The 18,643-nt window shown below is 49.6% G+C and overlaps 1 protein-coding gene across 12 annotated transcripts in view; it reads left to right on the top strand.

Moving 5' to 3' along the window:
* The window catches only part of Fnbp1 (formin binding protein 1), a 123,806-nt gene extending 105,163 nt beyond the window's left edge, over positions 1 to 18,643 (top strand). For 3 of the 12 annotated variants that reach the window (XM_059260016.1, XM_059260011.1, XM_059260020.1), the window contains 6 exons: positions 273 to 287; positions 4,636 to 4,745; positions 9,787 to 9,919; positions 10,445 to 10,566; positions 10,839 to 10,978; positions 13,337 to 14,505. In XM_059260016.1, the coding sequence (XP_059115999.1) occupies positions 273 to 287; positions 4,636 to 4,745; positions 9,787 to 9,919; positions 10,445 to 10,566; positions 10,839 to 10,978; positions 13,337 to 13,515 (699 nt within the window). In that variant the 3' untranslated portion in view covers positions 13,516 to 14,505. Of the gene's footprint in view, positions 1 to 272; positions 288 to 4,635; positions 4,746 to 9,786; positions 9,920 to 10,444; positions 10,567 to 10,838; positions 10,979 to 13,336; positions 14,506 to 17,952 lie in introns of those variants that run through there. The other 9 variants (XM_059260017.1, XM_059260012.1, XM_059260021.1 and 6 more) reach the window with 4 other exon arrangements.

Raw genomic sequence — 18,643 nt, 5'->3', positions numbered from 1 at the left:
GGACTCTCCTCTCACACCTCGCAGGGTCATGAGGACTCTCCTCTCACACCTCGTCTTGGCTTTGGCAACCAAGGCACCTAAGAAGTTTTTGTTACGACCAACCCCTCCTGTGAACTTTTGCACAGATCTGCCCTGGCCATTTTCACAAGTCGGCAGGCGAGCTGATGTTATGAGTCCAGTGGGACTGGCCACATGGCCCCTCTTCTGACCTGTGTTTTTTTTCTCTCTCTTTCTCTCTTCCCGTTTGTTACCTCTTCAATTTTTCCGTGAAGCTTTCTCTCAAGCTGGTAAGCATAATGTCCCCCATGCATGCCCCTAGTCTAATCGGGTGTCTGGTGTGTGTTATGGATGCTATGCCATGGGCAACCTGCCCCCAGCATTAACTGCTCACTCTTTCCTCCTTCGGGCGCTTTTGTTGGTGTTTATCTGACCTCTGGATGTGTGACTGTCCTATTCACTAAGAAAATTAATGCTTAACATGATTTGGTTTTCCTTACTGTTGGGTCCTTGTGAATATGCCAAGCATTGATCAACTGTTTGTATTCATCTGAATGTAAATGTCAGAAATTAAGGGTGGGGCAGTGTTCCTACTGGATCATTTTGGGTCAAAATAAATTTAAATAGTTGGACGATACTCCTTCCTGGCAGCCACTAAAGGAGACACTCAGGAGGCAGAGGCAAACGGATCTCTGTGAATTCGAGGCCAGCCTGGTCTACATAGTGAGCTCCAGGCCAGCCAGGGCTATTTAGAGAGACACTGTCTCAAAAACAAAACAAAACCAACCAAACAAACAAACAAGCGAAAACCCACCACCACCACAACAAAATGAACAAAAACTTGGAGCCTGAAGGAGACACATGGGTGTGTGTCACACCTGTAGTGACTGCTCAGGTTTTTGGTGGAAAGAGGGGAGCGGGGGGGGGGGGGGGGGGGGGGGCTAGGACCTCCTGGGGACCTGCGCAGCTCTGTGGGTGCCTTGGGTAAAGGTGATTCCAGAGGCCACATGCTCTGATGGATAAAGGGATGCCCCTCATCCATCCTTGCTTAAGATGTCTACCTAATGTCTGTCTGTCTTGCTTTTCCTTCACGGTGTAGCTCTGGTGAACACCCGGAGTAATTGTTAATTTGTTAAAGGAAATCCTAACCAACATAACCCACTATCCTTGGAGAATGGGTGAGGGCTGGGGACGTGTGTCCATTCGGAATACAGATCCTTTCTCATGTGCTTCTATGACATTTCTGTGAAGTCAGTGAAAAAGTGAAACACCGGGGCTGTAGAGTTGGCTCAGTGAGGAGAGCTCTTGCCCTCACAAGCGTGCAGACTCCAGCTTAGACCCCCAGCACCATAGGAAGCCAGGTGTGACTGTGTCCATCTGTAATCCCAGCACTGAGGGCTGGAGAGAGGTGAGTTCCAGAGGAAGTGCACTGGACAGCCAGCCTCGCCAAAGAAAAGCCAGTCTCAAGGCTGTAACGTGGAGAGAGGGTGACATCTGACATCCTGCTGGAGTGACACCTTGAGTATGCACAGCTCTGCATACTCATGTGTCTGTACCACAAACACGCACACAGACATGAAATGTTAGGTAGGAAATGGAATAGCTGTAAAAGCAAATATCTCAAAGACCTGTTTTACCCAGGACTGTGCCCAGGAGCAACGTAGGTTCCATCCTGAGATGAAGAAAGGCTGACTACCGAGCCGTTTAACCTGGGTGTGGGTGACCACGCCTTCCATGGCTGGTTCCACTGTCTGTTCTGCTAACTGGGCCGCTCCAGCCTCGTCAGAGACGTCCCCTCTGACTCAGAGCTGGAAACAAGAGCCCTACTGCCACAAGATGAGTCACATGCCAGAGCTTTGTTTGAGGAAATGTAAACTTCAAAAGCCTAATTGGGTGAGACGCCCTTTCTACCGATCCTAAGTTTATATGAGAGGCTGCTGACCTGAATCTCCATAGCAACCAAGGTTTGAGGCTTTTCCAGTGACTTGTTTTCAAATAACAATGGTAGTTGAAAAGCCAGGGGAGCCATTGAAAGGGACCTGGCCGGTCAGTTAGGTTGACGCTTTATCAGTTGACAAGCGATAGCGGGAGGACAGTTTGTCACGGTGTCACAGGTAACCAGTGCTGTCTATTCCGTGGCTCATCACAAGCCACCAGCCCAGAGTGCCCCTTACAGGTGCCTCTGCCATTCAGATGCCATCCAAGCCTCACACCTGTTCTAAATACATTCAAAAGATTCAGGTCACCACTGAAGCAGCCATGTTCAAGTGCAGGCAGGCAGTCTCCTGAAGCTCCTGTCCCAGACACTGCAGCCACAGAATGTTTCCATCATCACACATGGGTCTAGAGGGCTCTCTAGCCACTGACCGGATTGCCTCACTTCCACAGACCAGTGACTTGTATTGAATTTTGTTACATCCCAGATTTTAAAAAAAAAAATCTCAGAGCTGGGCAGATGGGTCTGAGGGTGAAAGTGTTTGTGAGCCCAAGTGTGAAAGCTTGAGTCTACATTCTCAGACTCGATGTAAAAGCACAATGCCCAGCAGGCATGGCCGTAATACCAGTGCCCTGTGGGGAGATAGAGTATGCAATGGAAAGACAGCCCAGAGACCCTGTCTCAAACAGCGTGGAAGATAGGGACCCCTGGTGTGTGTGTGTGTGTGTGTGTGTGTACACAATCTCAACCTAGGAAACAAGTATCAGGGTCCCCAAGGTGGCTTAGGGCTTGATGACCTTGAGTTCCATTCCAGAGACCCACATGATTGAATGATGGAGCTGACTCCCACAGATGGTATAATAAATAAAAGTTGTAAAGACGGATTTTCCTCCAAGCTCAAAGCTGGAATAGAGTGAATACAGAGGTAGACACAGAAGTTTTCAAATAGTGTGCGTGGGAGAGGAAACTGCCTCAGCCTGTCATGCCGAGGGACCCTCCTGCTGCTGCTTGGCTTCAGGCCCTTGCTTGGCTTGGTGACAGGAACGTCGCCCGCCCACCCTCTCACCCTCGACCGTCACACCCTCAGGGTGTCTCAGGATGGGGCTCCTATCTCCAGGTGGCCTAAGAGGCAAATATTTGCTGACTCATGCACTTCCCAGCCCAGCCATCTTCCTCATAATCGGCCTACAAACTTTGTCACAAGCCCCTGAGTAAGCCGCTTGGCAAATCCAGTGGATTCCAGAATCACATTCCCTGGGCCCCCTTTCTTCTCGCCCCAAGTCAGTCTCACCCTTGTTTGAAAAGAATTGAGGTTTTGAAGTAAAATCTCTCTTGTAAGCTTCCTGGCTTTCGCTGGGCCGGTTGAATACATTTCATTCTTTATGAAAACGGCCTCATTTAAGGAAAAGCTCTTGGCACTACAGTGGAGCCATGGCTGTCCAGCAAGGAGACAGTCTCTGGAGGGAGACCAGCCCCTGATGTCTTCTATTGAAAGCACATGTACAAAGACCAGAGGGCAGTGGGACTTTAAAGAGAGGCCCGCCAGGCGTGGTGGCTCAGATCTGCAGTCCCGGCCCTCGGGAGGCCGAGTCTAAAGGGCTGCCTCAAATTGAAGGCCAACCTGGTCTACACAGCAAGTACCAGGCTAAGCAGGTCCTAAAAATTGCAAGTGGGGAGCAGGGAGAAAATGAGGTGTGGAGAGATGTTCAGCAGTTAGGAGAACGAACTGCCCTTGCAGAGGCCCCGAGTTCCCAGCACCCACATCGTGCAGCTCACAACCTGTACCTTGTTCCAGGGAAATCTGATGCCCTCTCCTGAACTCTGGGGCACCGAACACACATGTGTGCACACACAATTTTGAAATAAAATCTTTCAAATTGGGAGAGGGGACTAGGAGCCAGATGTGGTGGTTCACACCTATAATCCCAGTACCCAGAAAACCAAGGCAGGGAGTTCACTGTGAGTTTGAGACTGCAGCCCAGTGGTAAAATGCTTGCCTAGTACACATAGGCCCCAGGTTCAGCCCTGCAGAAAGGGGGAGGGGTGTTAAAATACATTCCTGACTGTGAAAGCAGAGGAGGTTGGTTTTGTTCACTGGGAAGTAATTTGGGGTCCCAAAGACAGTGAGGAGCCCGTAACACCAGAAGGGGATGACATAGTTTTGTTTTTCGTTTTGTTTTTAAATCATACTTTTCGCTCACATCCTCAAAGCGAAGTGATAGTCCACCTGTCATGATTTCACAGGGGTGGGAACTCCGCCTCAGCCTTGAGAGGGGAGCCGGAAGGAATGCTCCAACCAAGGAAAGGGCAGAGGTTCCCAGCCAGTGTTGGCAAGGCTGGATTACATTACAGAAGCCCAGCCTCCACTTCAGTCATGGGTGGGAACAGTCAGAAAATGCAAACAAAGTAGTCTCTAAATTTTCTGTGGGCTTTCTTCTGAGTCAAACCTATTTCCTGGTCTCTCCTCCCCGGAGTGTGGCTGCTCCTGGCCTTCCTGCAGTGCGCGGGCCCTTGTAGTAACAGGCAGCCATTGGCGGGACCTCTGGGGTTTGCATGGGTTTGGTTTTCACATCTTAGCTGGTGTGGCGGGAAAACCTAGCTGGTTCTGGGGAACCTCTGCAGGTCTGCAGGCTTGGTTTGCCTCCTTCTACCCAGGAGCACCTCAAGGCTTTCTGGCTTCTCACTTACGTTTGTGTCTGCAGGGTGCCACACCAGAAGACTTCAGCAACCTCCCGCCTGAGCAGAGAAGAAAAAAGCTGCAGCAGAAAGTTGATGATCTCAATAAAGAGATCCAAAAGGAGATGGATCAGAGGTAGGATGGGTCAGTGTGCCCTGTCAAACAACCCAAGCTCAGTTTGGAAAGAGGAAATCTGAAAATAGGGGTGTGTGTGTGTGTGTGTGTGTGTGTGTGTGTGTGTGTGTGTGTGTGTGTGCGTGCGCGTGTGCGCGCGCGAGCAGTACCCACAGAGGCCAGAAGAGGGTGTCAGAACTCTTGGAACTGGAGTTATAGGCAGTTGTGAGCTACCAGATACAGGTGTTGGGATCCAAACTTTGGTCCTCATGATAAAGTAGTACATATTCTTAAATGCTGAGCCATCACCTCTCCAGCATCCAAAATGGATAGAAAGGCATTATTTTGGTAGATGATTTTGTCTGTCTTCTCATTGTGTGCTGGGTTTCTCTGTAGAGGTTGTATTTTGAGTCTGGGGAACAAAATGCCGTTGGCTAGGTTTCATGTTTCTCTTGTCCTGTGTGAATGGGTGAGTTTTTGGTTTTCTGCTCCAGTCAATGGGAGGAAGATTAATGGGGTCCCAGGGTCATGGGCTGGATAGGCTACCTCAGCTTCCCTCCACCTTGTACAGATGTTGGTGTGGCTGTACTTCTTACAGCAGGGGTGCAGGCGTCGTAGCTCTCGAAGCAGGGGTGCAGGCGTCCGTAGCTCTCGAAGCAGGGGTGCAGGCGTCCGTAGCTCTCGAAGCAGGGGTGCAGGCGTCCGTAGCTCTCGAAGTAGGGGTGCAGGCGTCCGTAGCTCTCGAAGCAGGTCATCCTCTTGTCTCTGTTGTATTTCTGAGCAAGCTGGCGAAGGGATAGTTCATTTATGCCGTGACGCAGGCACAGCACCAGGTGCAGGGTGGACTCTCTCTGATGTTGTAGTCATACAATACGTAGCCATCCTCCAGCAGCTTGCCTTCCAGTATCGGCCTCTGCTGCTCCAGCAGGCTGCTTTCCTTGTCTGGGATCTCTGTCCTGACATTCTCAAGGTTAGTGTCACTGGGCTCCACCTCAAGGGTGATGGTCTTGCCTGTCAGGGACCTCTTGAGGTTCTGCATATTGGCATCAGCTAGGTCGCCTCGATACAGGCAGAATCTTGGAGTTTTCTCTCAGGGGTCAAAGGGGTTTTTGGTTGTTTGTTTTTGTTTTTGTACAAAGAGTGGAAAATGGCGTGAGTCCCACCTCTCACTCCCACACATCCTGCTTTTGAGTCTAAAATCTGTTTCTTTTTAGTTGAGGCTAATTAAGTTATCAGCCTTCCTGTAGAGTCCACAGGTCTCCTCCCTCCCCTCCCCTTCCTTCTCCTCCCCTCCCCTTCCCTCTCCTCCCCTCCCCTTCCCTCTCCTCCTCTCCCCTTCCCTCTCCTCCCCTTCCCTCTCCTCCACTTCCCTCCCCTCCCCTTCCCTTCCCTCCCAATCCCTTCTTTCATTGGTTTTTTGTTTGTTTTTTGAGACAGGGTCTCCCTATGCAGACCAGGCTGGCCTCAAACTCACAGAGACCTCTGCCTCCTGCTTGCTGGGACTAGAGGTGTGCACCACTGCACCCCCCTTGTTGTTTGGGGGGTTGTTAGCCTTTGAAAGATTCTTACCTGTCCTGGAATTCATTGTATTGCCCATGCTGGCCTTAACTCAGGGTAGCAATCCCCCTGTTGTAGCCTCCCAAGTGCTGGAACACAATGCGTGAATCCCACCCATTTTTCTTTTCACTGACAGTTTTAGTGGTCTGGAAGACAGCTGGTCTCTTTAGTCTGCTCAGGCCCAAGGTACAAGAAGTCTCAGGCTTTTCCCTCAAGGACCAAAGAGGGGTTTTCTGTTTGTTTGCTTGCTTGGTTTTTGTTTTTGTGGTGGGTTTTTGGTTGGTTGGTTGGTTGGTTGGTTGTTACTGTTTTTATTAAAAAGGAGAAAAGACTTATCATCCCTTTGGGACTTGGAGGTTTTGTTTTGTTGTGTGTTGTGCTGGGGTGGAGTGGACCCAGGGCCTCTTCGCGCATGGTAGGCAGTTCTTCCACTACTGAATCACAGTCCACATGGAAATCAGCCAGGCGGCAGTGGCACAGGCCTGTAATCCCAGCACTCAGGAGGCAGAGGCAGACAGATCTCTGTGAGTTCAAGGCCAGCCTGGTCTACAGAGTGAGTTCTAGGACAGCCAGCGCTATACAGAGAAACCTTATTTCAAAAAACCAAAAACCATGGAAATCTTACGTATTAATGCTGTATCTTGAAATTGTGGCAATTGTTTATTTATTTGTTTGTTTGTTTTGAGAGTGTATTTAAAAAACCAAAACATTAAAGCTGTGGTTTTGGAAAGAAATTTATAGCTCTTGATGCATACTGCAAAGAAAGTTAAAAAGCTAAATGTAATGGCACATGTCTGTAATCCCATCACTTAGAAGGCTGAGGTAGAGGGTCACAAGTTCAAGGCCAACCTGAGCTAGTTTTGAGACCCTACCTCAAAACCAATAAAAACAAGCATGGCTCAGCTGTTGAGAGCACTGGCTGCTCTTACAGAGGACTGGGGTTCAGTACCCAGCACACACGTGGCAGCTCACAACCACCTGTAACTCCAGTGCCACGGGATCTGAGGCCTTCTTCTGGCCTCTGTGAGTGCTGCCCACAAGTGGCGCACACCCAGACATTCAGGCACACAATTTTTTTTTAAAGTTTGATTAATTTTTAAATTTAATATTAAAAAAGAAATGGAGTTTGTTCTTTTTGCTTCAACAGGAAGCACCCAAAAGTGAAAAAAAAATTCAAATAAAAGATAGGCCATTGCCACCCCATCACTAACCAACAAGATTGATACTGAGGGATATCACAGAAAACTAACTAATGCTTCCCTCTCTGTAGCGTGCTGTCTTTCTGTCTTACTCTCCCCCGCCAGTCTCTCCTCTCCTCTCTGACCTCTCCCCTCCATCCCTCTCACCCCCTCGTTATAACTTAGGTCTCCTTGACGAACCCCTGAAACCAACGGCTGCTCACCTTCTGACCATCTCAGGGACTCATGTGTGACACTTCTGAAGCTTCCAAGCTGTCCATCCTTTGTGCCCTAGAGATCAGTCTCACAACTATAAACGTAGGAGGGGACACAGTTTCTAGCCAGCCAGGAGGGGTGAGCGCTAGAGAGCAAGAGGCACACAAATTTTTAAAAATAAGTTAAAACAGCCAGGCATGGTGGTGCAATCCCAATACTCAGGAGGCAGAGGCAGGTGGATCTCTGAGTTCGAGCACAACCAGGTCTACAGAGTGAGTCCCAGGACAGCCAAGGCTACACAGATAGACCCTGTCTGGAAAAACAAAACTAAAACCAAGTTGAAACAAACAAACAAAAAAAGCAAAAGCGAATTAACTAAGGCACCTCTTCATGAAATTAGGGAGGAGACGGCTGGTTAAGGTCATCACAGACAGGAGAGAGAAGCCATGTGGTGGGAGTCTGGGGCAGGAAGATTGCTGACCAGTGAGGCCAGCCTGTGCTACAAAGTGAGACCCCACCTCAAAAAAAGGAGCAAGGAATTGGGGCAGGGCTCAGTGGTTAAAGAGTGTGTATTCCTTTTGCAAAGGATATGAATTCTATCTCAGCACCACACCGGGTGACTCACAACTCAGTAACTCCAGCTTCAATAGGGTCCGATGCCTCTGACCTCAGTGGGCACTTGCACTCATGTGCACACTCACCCTCCACACATAACTGAAAATAATAATTTTTAAAGCAAAAGAGAGAGAGAGAGACAGAGAGACAGAGACAGAGAGACAGAGAGAGAGAGAGAGAAAGAAAAGAAAAGACAAAACAAAGCCGGGCAGCAATGGCACATGCCTTTAATCTCAGCGCTTACAGGCAGAGCTGAGTAGATCTTTGAGTTTGAGGCTAGCCTGGTCTACAGAGCAAGTTCCAGGACAGCCAGGGCTACACAGAGAAACCCTGTCTCAAAAACCAAAAGAGAAAATCATGCTGTTTAACAAAGGATTTACAGACATAAAAATTTGGTTCCTTAAAGACTTAAGTAAAATTAGGGCTGGGAGCAGATCAGTGGGAAAGTGCTTCCTGCACACGCACGAAGAACTGAGTTCCAATCTCCAGTGCCCTTGTAAAAGCCAGGCACAGTGGCAGCGGGTCTGTAACCCCACCACTGGCCAGCTGGTGAGAGACCGCGTCTCAAAAACCAAGGGGGTAGCCTGGCAGTGGTGGCGCACGCCTTTAAACCCAGCACTCTGGAGGCGGAGACAGGTGGATCTCTGTGAGTTTGAGGCCAGCCTGGGCTACAGAGTGAGTTCTAGGACAGGCTCCAAAGCTACACAGAGAAACCCTGTCTTAAAAACCAAGGGGAGTGGCCGGAGTGAGGGCTCCATGCTTGTCAGCCCTTGCTGTACAATCGGAGGACTGAGGTCCAGACTCCAGCACCCACAAAACCCGCCCAGTGTCCCATAAACGTCTCTAAGCCAATTTCCCAGGTGGGCAGAGTCGGTGGGATCTCTGGGGCTTGCCTCCAGGGAATAGGTGAAGAGTGAGAAGATACATGACTGTGGTCTCCGTGTACTCACACAGGCACGCTCACCTGCACACTCACACACACAAATAAACAAATACATAAATAAGTAGTTTTTAAAGAAAAGGCATAGGTAGACAAGAGGTAGATGAAGACACCCAATGTGACCTGTGTGTGCACACATACCTGTGCACAAACACAACACACATGAATGTGCACACACACAACACACATGAATGCGCACACACACAACACACACACACACACACACACATACACACACACACATCAGTGAACTTTTAAAGAAATTGATCAAAAGAGACCATGAGAAGAGAGGTGAGCTCACCATGTAGCCCAGGCTAGCCTCCAATTTAAGCTCCTCCTGCCTTGGCCTCCGAGTGCTGGGATCACTAGTATGTGTCACCAAGCCAGAAGGGTAGTATTAACAACTACTTTTAGTTTTTCAGAGAAATGCTGGTAAGAGGTGTGGGAGACCTGTGATGCCCAGGATGGGGTTTTGTTAAGGACAGTAGGCTTTTCACCCAGTCAGAGAAAACCCGCTACTGACCCAGTCCCCATGCTGTTCTTACTCTTTTCTCAGGGACGCCATCACCAAAATGAAAGATGTGTACCTAAAGAACCCTCAGATGGGAGACCCGGCCAGCTTGGACCACAAACTCGCTGAGGCCACCCAGAACATAGAGAAACTGCGGCTGGAGACACATAAGTTTGAGGTGTGGAGGACAGGATTAAGGAAGGAGCAGGAACGGGAAGGCTGCCTCTGGGCAGACCCCTGGGGAACCCCCCCAGCCCTCACCCCCACGTTTCCAGTGGTTGGTGTGATGGTTGTGTTAGGCTATGTCTCTGGAGAGGAAAACCACCCTACTGACATGCCTTGGGCCCTGGGGTTCCCCAGGGTGACCTCAGAGCCACGGGACTGAGTCAGAAGGAAGTATAGGGTAATTCATCTGTGGTTACATGGCTGCCCAAGAGTGTTGCCCAGTGATGCCTGCTTTCTGCCATGTGGGATGATTGGTAAATTTGGTAAACAGGGGCCTCCCTACCCCTTCCTCAACTCTGCAAGAGAAGCAGTTGCCTGTGAGCCCATCTGTATAGCCAGCCAGTGCAGGGCCAAAGACGTCACCCAGGCCTTCCTACGTCAGCTTTAAGTGACTGTCCAACCCTGAGTTAAGGCCTGGCGGCCCATGATTGAGCCTAGGCTAGCCCAGGTCCAAGTCTTCTGTGGCTTTTGCTTCCAGGCCTGGCTGGCTGAGGTGGAGGGCAGACTCCCAGCACGGAGTGAGCAGGCGCGCCGGCAGAGTGGAATGTATGACGGTCAGACACACCAGACAGTCACTAACTGCGCCCAGGACCGGGAAAGGTACAGTCCCTGTGCGGCCCTGCCTCTGGCAGAGGGGCCATCTGGCTTTGTATCTACCTCTAAATTCTGGAATTTCTCATGAACGTAAGGCAAGAGCGTCTGTTTCCATCGTCTCTGGTCCTTCCCACACGAAAATGTTTCAGTTTATCATCCAGTCTGGGCGGGCGACCTGGGGCAGTGTTGCTCCGTGGTGGTGGTGGTGGCGGCGGCGGCGAGGGGACCCACGTCTCCAGGTGGGGCGCTATAGTTGTTTCCTGTCTTCCTCTCTTGAGCAGCCCAGATGGGAGTTACACGGAGGAGCAAAGTCAGGAGAGCGAGCTCAAGGTGCTGGCCGCGGATTTCGATGATGAATTTGATGATGAGGAGCCACTTCCTGCCATAGGGACCTGCAAGGCCCTCTACACATTTGAAGGTACTGCTGCCCAGGGGAGGTCTTCGGCCTTCCCAAACTGACTAGGTGATCCCTCTCTCCTAGGTATCAGAACTCTCTCTCTCTTTCTCTCTTTCTCTTCCTCATACACACAATAAAATTATAGAAAAAAAATATTTATTTTATGTGAATGGGTGTTTCGCCTACATGTGTGTCTGTGAACCATGTTAGTGCCTGGTGCCTGTGGAGGCCAGAAGGCGGCATCGGATCCTCTGCAACCAGAGTTGTAGGTGGTTGTGAGCCACCATGTGGTGCTGGGAACCGAACCCCTGTCCTCTGCAAGAGCAGCCAGTGCTGTTGACTACTGAGCCAGCTCTCCAGCCCCAGTAAAAGAATTTTTAAATAAATAAATAAGATGGAAAAATCAATCAATAATCACCCTGACAGCAACCTCTACCCACCATACACTACACACTCACACACACATTTATATACACACATCACACACTCACAATCTCTCACACACTCTTTTACACACACATGCTCACACAATCTCTCTTTCACACACACACATACACACAGTGGAGTACCTGGGTGAGAAAAAGAAGTGTCAGCTTTTCTTGAGGAGCTGCTGATGGCGTTGACAGGCACACCGTTGCCCCTGTGTGGGATCGGCCAGGAGGCAGGGTCGACCATCAGCCCAGGCCTCGATGCTCTGCACTTGGAAATGCTGCTGCCCAGAGTTACAGAGGACGCTGTGACAGAAGCAGGCAGGGCTCAGGGATGAGTGACAGATGCCATACCCAGAAAATCATCAATGAAGCTCTGCTGTGTCGCCCCGCCCCCAACACCGACAGACAGACAGACAGACAGTCAGACACACACACACACACACACACACACACACACACACACACACACACGTGACCCTGCTGACAGGGCCCTAAACCATTGTCCGCTGCCCTATTTCATTTCTGTTGCTGGGATGAAATATCCTGACGATAATCAACTCAGAGGGGAGAGGAGTTTCTTCTGGCTCACAGTTCCGAGTCCCAGTCCATCCTAGCAGGAGCCAGACAACGGCTGGTCACACCCACCAAGACCAATGCTGTTCTAAGAGCTTCTACTCTTTTCTTGTCTTTTTTTTTTTTTTTTTTTTTTTCTCGAGACAGGGTTTCTCCGTGTAGTTTTGGAGCCTGTCCTAGATCTCACTCTGTAGACCAGGCTGGCCTCGAACTCACAGAGATCCGCCTGCCTCTGCCTCCGGAGTGCTGGGATTAAAGGTGTGCGCCACCACTGCCCAGCTAGCTTCTACTCTTAGACAGCAGTGAACTTTCAGGTGCTGCCCACTTTCAGGCTAGGCCTTCCCACATCAATTATGGTAGTTAAGACAGACTCCCACTATATCCTCCCTATGCTAATTCCCTGCCGGGTTCCACCCTCCTGAATGCTTAAGGGAAGTTCCTTGTCTGTGTATCCTCATAATGGGCATTAACAGCTTAGATGCAAGATTGTAAAACATCAGTAGCAAACTTCTGCCCTCCGGGGTTCTCCCATTGTGCTGTAAGCCTGTATTTAAGACCTCCTCCCTCCTTCAATAAATGGCATTAAAAAAAATAATAAAATAAAATAAAATAAAGACAGACTCCCACAAACCTAGCAGTGGTGATGCATGCCTTTAATCCCAGCACGAAGCAGAGGCAGGCAGATCTTTGAGTTTGAGGCCAACCTGGTCTACAGAGTGAGTTCCAGGATAGTGAAGGCTACGCAGGAAAACCGTGTCTTGGAAGAAGAGAGACAGAGACAGACAGACCTAGCCTTCCATGGACACGCCCACAGGCCAACCTGCTGTCCAGTTCCTCACTGACCTCTTCCTAGGTGGTCTCAGGTTGTGTCACATTGACAGAAATAACCAATGCACATTCCCAAAGCTGGCCGAGGGGGTGGCTGGCTTTTAAATGACCGTAGAGAGCTGTCTGGGAGCCTTGGCTAAGGAGAAGACACATTGTGATTGACAGGGCTGAGCAAAGGGGAGGAGGCCGGAAGGGGAGAGAGATGAGGGCCCGCTAGAAGGTGCTGTGGAAGTTGAGCGAAGACCCCTGCTCCCCCTGCCCCCCTCTGCCCTAGGAGAAACCCTGAGAGGAGAGGCCTAGAGGAGTAGATTCACCAAGGCTTGTGGGGAGCTGTGGGGGTTCCTCAGAGGACCTAAGGAAGGGTCCTGTCTAAGGAGGGGTCCACAGACAGGAGGAGGAACCTGAAGACACTTGAGGAAGGAAAACACCGTGCAGGGACCAGGGGAGCGGGGCGTCCTCTGCACTGATCACCTTGACTCCCACACACCGCTGCACGGGCCCTCCCAGCACTGCCTGAGAGACCTCACAGCTCACTTTCCTTCTTCAGGTCAGAATGAAGGCACCATTTCCGTGGTGGAAGGGGAGATGCTGAGCGTCATCGAGGAGGACAAGGGTGATGGGTGGACTCGCATCCGCAGAAGCGAAGATGAGGAGGGCTACGTCCCTACCTCCTACGTCGAAGTCTATTTAGACAAAAACGCCAAAGGTGCTAAGACTTATATTTAATCCACTTAAGACAAAACAAAAACCTTTAAAAGCATTGGAGTTGTCTCTCCCCACCACTTTGGCTGTTACAGGCCTTCAAGAGGCCGGCACAGAGCAAGTGATGCAGACACTCGGGGAACTGGGGGCATCTCGTGCCTGAGTTTGTCCAACGTGGCCATGTGCAGAGCTGCCACTGGCCTGCTTACAACTGTGTCCTTTGAAATCCGATCAGTGTTTCCATCCTTTCAACAAAATGTGTAGATTTTTTAAATGTATAGTGGTGGTTCGTGCCTATAATCCCAGTGCTCAGGGGGCCGAGTCAGGAGCATCCCATCATGCCTATAATCCCAGTGCTCAGGGGGCCGAGTCAGGAGCATCCCACTGAGTGTCAGGTTAGCCTGGGCTACAGAGTAAGACTCAGTAAATAAATAAATAAATAAATAAATAAATAAATAAATAAATAAATAAATAAATAAATAAATAAATGTTACATTTGTTACTTCATCAGGGGAACTGAGTAACACCTAAAGTCTTTGACTAAAGACTGTAACATTCTCTTGGTGCCCACGCTGAGTGCCCTTACAGTTGCTGCTCAGGTCCCCTGTGTTAGCCTTTAATTGTCTGAGTGTCCCAAACAACCAAGAGATGTCCAGAAATGTGTGCTCCTTGAGTGATTTAACTTTGACTGACATTATCATCTTCTGGGCCTGGGCCAATGGTAGGGTGTCTTCAAGCTGTTGAGACAGGCTTCTGCAGCAGCTAAGTGCCCAACACCCCTGTGGGTGTGATTTTCTATTCCTGTCAGAGGGTTTGCTGTGAGCAGAACCTGGTGTACCAGCCACTGCACAAAATGGCACCTGCATGTCCCTTTTTAAGGGGAAGACTTTCATTTTCTTTTTGATCTATAAGAGCCAATGTTTGAAATACTAGACACTGTTTTTGGGGTTCTGGCACATTTGATCCAGCTAACTACAGCCAGAATAAAATAAATGGTCTCGTGTTTTAAGGGAATCTGGGCCATGTGGGAATTTGCACTTTACAGTCAGTGCTGATATTGGAGGGGAGAGAATGGCATGGGTCATATGCAGAGGTAATCCAGGACTGAATTATGCCAACCATGACCTCAAAGTCACCAAGGAGCCACATCTGTCCTTTTGTTGTTGTTGCTGCTTGAGACAGTGAAACATGATTCTAATTAGTCTTATCAATAAAAACCAAGAGCCAAATATTGGGGTAATAATCTGAAAGATCAGAGAAGCAGAGTGGCAGCCACTAGAGACTTCTTACCGCTACGAATCCTCAGACCAAAAAGGGGGCCAAGATCCTGTCTCCACCCGCCTGTATTCCTGTCTCCACCTCCCCATTGTACTGGGATCAAAGGTGTGAGCCTCCCAAGTGCTGAGATCAAAGGTGTGAGCCACCACCACCTGGCCTCTATGGTTAACTAGTGGCTAGTTCAGCCCTTTGATCTTCAGGTGAGATTTGTCAGAACACAAACAAAATATCATACAAGACAGGGTTTCTCTGTGTAGTCCTGGCTGTTCTGGAACTTGCTCTGTAGACCAGGCTGGCCTCGAACTCACAGAGAGCTGCCTGGCTCTGCCTCTGGAGTGGTGCCACCACCGCCTGGCTCATATCTGGTTCTTTCTATTTGACTTTGGGAATTATTTACATCTTATTTTTAAGCAAGAAAATAGCTCTCTGCCTCTATATTAGGGGCTCATTTTTATAAGCTGTTCTGTTTGTTTGTTTTTAATGTGGTTGGGGATGGAATTGGGCCGCATGCATGCTGGCAGGCTTGTTCCCACGGAGTTGTAGCCCAGCCCCTTCACTGACTCTAAAAGTGACAGCTATACATCAATCTGGGCTCAGGAACCTGAAACAGTTTCAAGATTCTGGCAATGATTTCACCTGAATTTCGCAAGGGCCTGTGAGGTGTCATTGAGCAAGCTTTCCTTACCGACAGCCTGGCTCTTAAAAGACTTTTTTTTTTTTTTTTTTTTTTTTGAGGCAGTGTCTTGATATGTAACCCAGGCTAGCCTTGAACTCGGTTCCCCTGGCTCTTGGCAGTTACAAAGGTGGTACAAAGATGGCCCCATGCCCTCCCCGAGGCTTCAGCAGCCATACTTCACAGTCTAGTACGGTCTCCAAAATAGGAAGCTGACCAGGCCACCTAACTGTTTTTAATGCACATTCATTTTGTAATTCGTATTTTGTTTGAGTAACTTTTGCTGTCATGGTGTATTTAAAGTCAACCATTCTGGGGCCCCTTCAGGTAAACTGCCTTCTGGGTGAAATGGAGAGGTTTCCCTCAGGTTTGTGCAAGTTGGGGTGGGGAAATGTCAGTTTGGACATGCATTTGTGGTCACAGTCTTAAGTGTGTGTTCCTAAATTGAACTTAGCATCCTAACAGATGAATGGGTCCAACACTAACTACACTGAATGATACTTTGTAGTTCCCATCTCCTCCGTGGTGAATAATAGAACTTCCTTCCAATAGTTGGCTGTTAAAAAAGGGAGATTGGAGGTATGGTTAGGAGAAGCTGGCTCAGCAGATACAGGCATTTGCCCCCCAAGCATGATGAATATGAGCGCAATCCCCAGGACTCACGCGGTTGAAGGAAGGACCAATTCTCAAAAGGTGACCTCTAGCTCTCCTATGCCATGGCACATGTGCACACCCACACAAAACACACACAACTCAGTGTAAAAAACCAGAGAGCAGCGCACACCTGGAACCCCAGCCAGCACTTGGGAGCCAGAGGCAGACCGATCTCCGTGAGTCCAGGCCAGCCAGGGCTACAGAGTGAGATCTTGTCTCAAAACAACAGCAAATAAATAAGTAAAGAGAGGGAGAGCTGAGCTGTCCTGTAGCTTTTCCCTGTTATCAGGAAAGTATATCTGAGATTAATGGTCACCTGGGAGCTATCCTCAGCCTGGGGGTGGGGTGCCCTCCCACCTAGCCTCTCCCAAACCCTGCTCTCCTGCCTCCAACCCCTATCGGCCCAGCTGCTGCTGCCCGACTCCCAGGAACTCCAAGTACCTCTTGGATATTGGGGTGGGGGAGGCATTCCAGACAGGGTCTCTCTGTGTAGTACTGGCTGTCCTGAAACTGGCTCTGTACACCGGGATAGCTTCAAACTCAGAGATTCACTTGCTTCCGCCTCCGGGATTAAGGGTGTGCGCCACTACTGCCAGGCTGCACCTTTTGGATTTTTATATCATAACGCCAGAGCGTTCTGTGTGTGTGGTATCTATGACGTACTTAATCATTGCCAAAATACTAGACTACTCTGAGCCTGGTGGGGAATGTTGCTTTTTACATCACTTTCTGTTGAACATGCCCGTAATCCTGCCCCACAGGGTATATTTGTATATATTGCAATTTGAAAACTAAACGGATTCTTTGAATGGTGTTGTTTTAGTGTTTTACCTATCTGTTTTATTTGTTATTCTTCTGCCTAACCACTTTTTGTTTTTATAACTACTGGGGAGGCCCCTGGACTCTTGCACGGTAGCTAGGTCCCCCGGCTGGCTGCTGCGCGCTTGAGTTTATTGTAAACCCCTGGGCTCTGAGTAAGTGTTTGAATATAGCTGTTATGATTGTTTCTCTCTATTCTTCTCTAAGAGCAAAGACTCTGCCTGTCATCCTCCAGTGTGCCCTCGAATCTGCCTCTCTAATAAATGTTACTCTTTTTCTCAGTGCTGTGTATTTTAAGTGATTTTTCTCTTTTCAAGAACATTGTTCTCTGTAATAAGTGTGTAACATCTTCCATTTCATCTCTGGGACTGCGGAATTTTCCAGCCAAATGCTTTTTTTTTTCCCCAAATAATTCTGCCTCCCTGTTCTTACCCCTCCTGTCCTCAGGGCTTGGAGCATCTGCTTTCCCTGTGTATTTCCTCGCCTCTGGCAATGGAGAGCTTTCGCTGCTCAATGAGGCATGGCAGCCTAGGCTGCCTCCTGCCTAAGGGGTCTGTCCTTACTGCAAAGAGGCCCTACAATTGCAACCGGAGAATTTGCCCCTTAGCTTCCTCACGCCGTCCTGGACAAAAAAGAAAAAAAAAGTTCAGTTTGTTAAGAAGATGTCAAGTGATCAACCTTATTGATCTTTTTTTTTTTTTTTTTTGGTCCAGAGATGGGGCCAGCTAAAGATAGAAGTAAAAAGCCAGGCCTGTCATGCCAGAGTGTGGGAAGTAGAAACAGGAAGGCCATGAGTTCAAGGTCATCTTCAGCTGTCTAGAGACTCTGAGGTCACCCTAGGCTACACGAGAGCCTGTCTCAAAACAAGGGATTAAAGCCTCGAAAGCTCTCCATGGCAGAGCTGCTCTGGTGACCAGGCACTCAAACCCTGCCCGCCCCTCTTCCCCAGGCAAGCGCTTTGCCAATGGCAAATGTCTGCCTCTCACCTGTGGCTTTCTCTAACCCAGGGCTTTTTCTTCTTTCTTTTTGTGTTATAGGTTCGTAAAGGCGGTGTACATGGCCAGAGTTCCCCGCGGGCCTCCCCAGGAGTCACCATCAGCCAGTCCTTGTCCCCACGAGCCTCCAGCCCCACCCAGGCTGGCTGGGCATCCTCCAGCCCATCTGCAAGCTGGCTCTCTATATCCCGCACCCTCTTCTCGTCACTGCATGCTCCCGTGGTTCTGCCATCCCCTCTGCCCAGTGTACTGGCAGGGGCATTTCTCTTCCTCAGCCCCACACAGGGGTTGTCCACCTCACTCCAGTCCCCACCCACAGGGGCCACAAAGACAGCTGGACTTGTGCCCGTGGGTCCCTGCTCCTTCTGGGCTCCCAGTCCACCTGCAGATTGCCTGGCCAGTCCTTGCACATTTCACACTGTGCCTTTTGTCAACTGTTACCACTGCTTTCCTGGGTGACAGACAGAATCCAGACAAGGAAGGCCAGTCATGCACTGGGTGGACTGAGCGCCCACCTGTCTCCCTGGGACATCAGCAAATATGTCCTTCTCTCCAGAGGCTGCTGCCGCAGCCCCTCCTGGTCCACCCATCCTCCAACATCTCAGCAGTGACACCTTCCATACTTCATCCCAGTGGGTCTGAGATGGAACTAGGGCATCCAGCCCCCACCCACCCCCACTCTGGTTCTAAACCTTCTACATAGCCCAGGAAGATCCATCTTGAAGTCCCGGCT

This window comes from Peromyscus eremicus, chromosome 4, assembly GCF_949786415.1.
Source record: "Peromyscus eremicus chromosome 4, PerEre_H2_v1, whole genome shotgun sequence".
Classification (NCBI taxonomy): Eukaryota; Metazoa; Chordata; class Mammalia; order Rodentia; family Cricetidae; genus Peromyscus; species Peromyscus eremicus.
The sequence above is the reverse complement of the archived record's forward strand: the minus strand, read 5'-3'. Positions and strand labels throughout refer to the sequence as shown.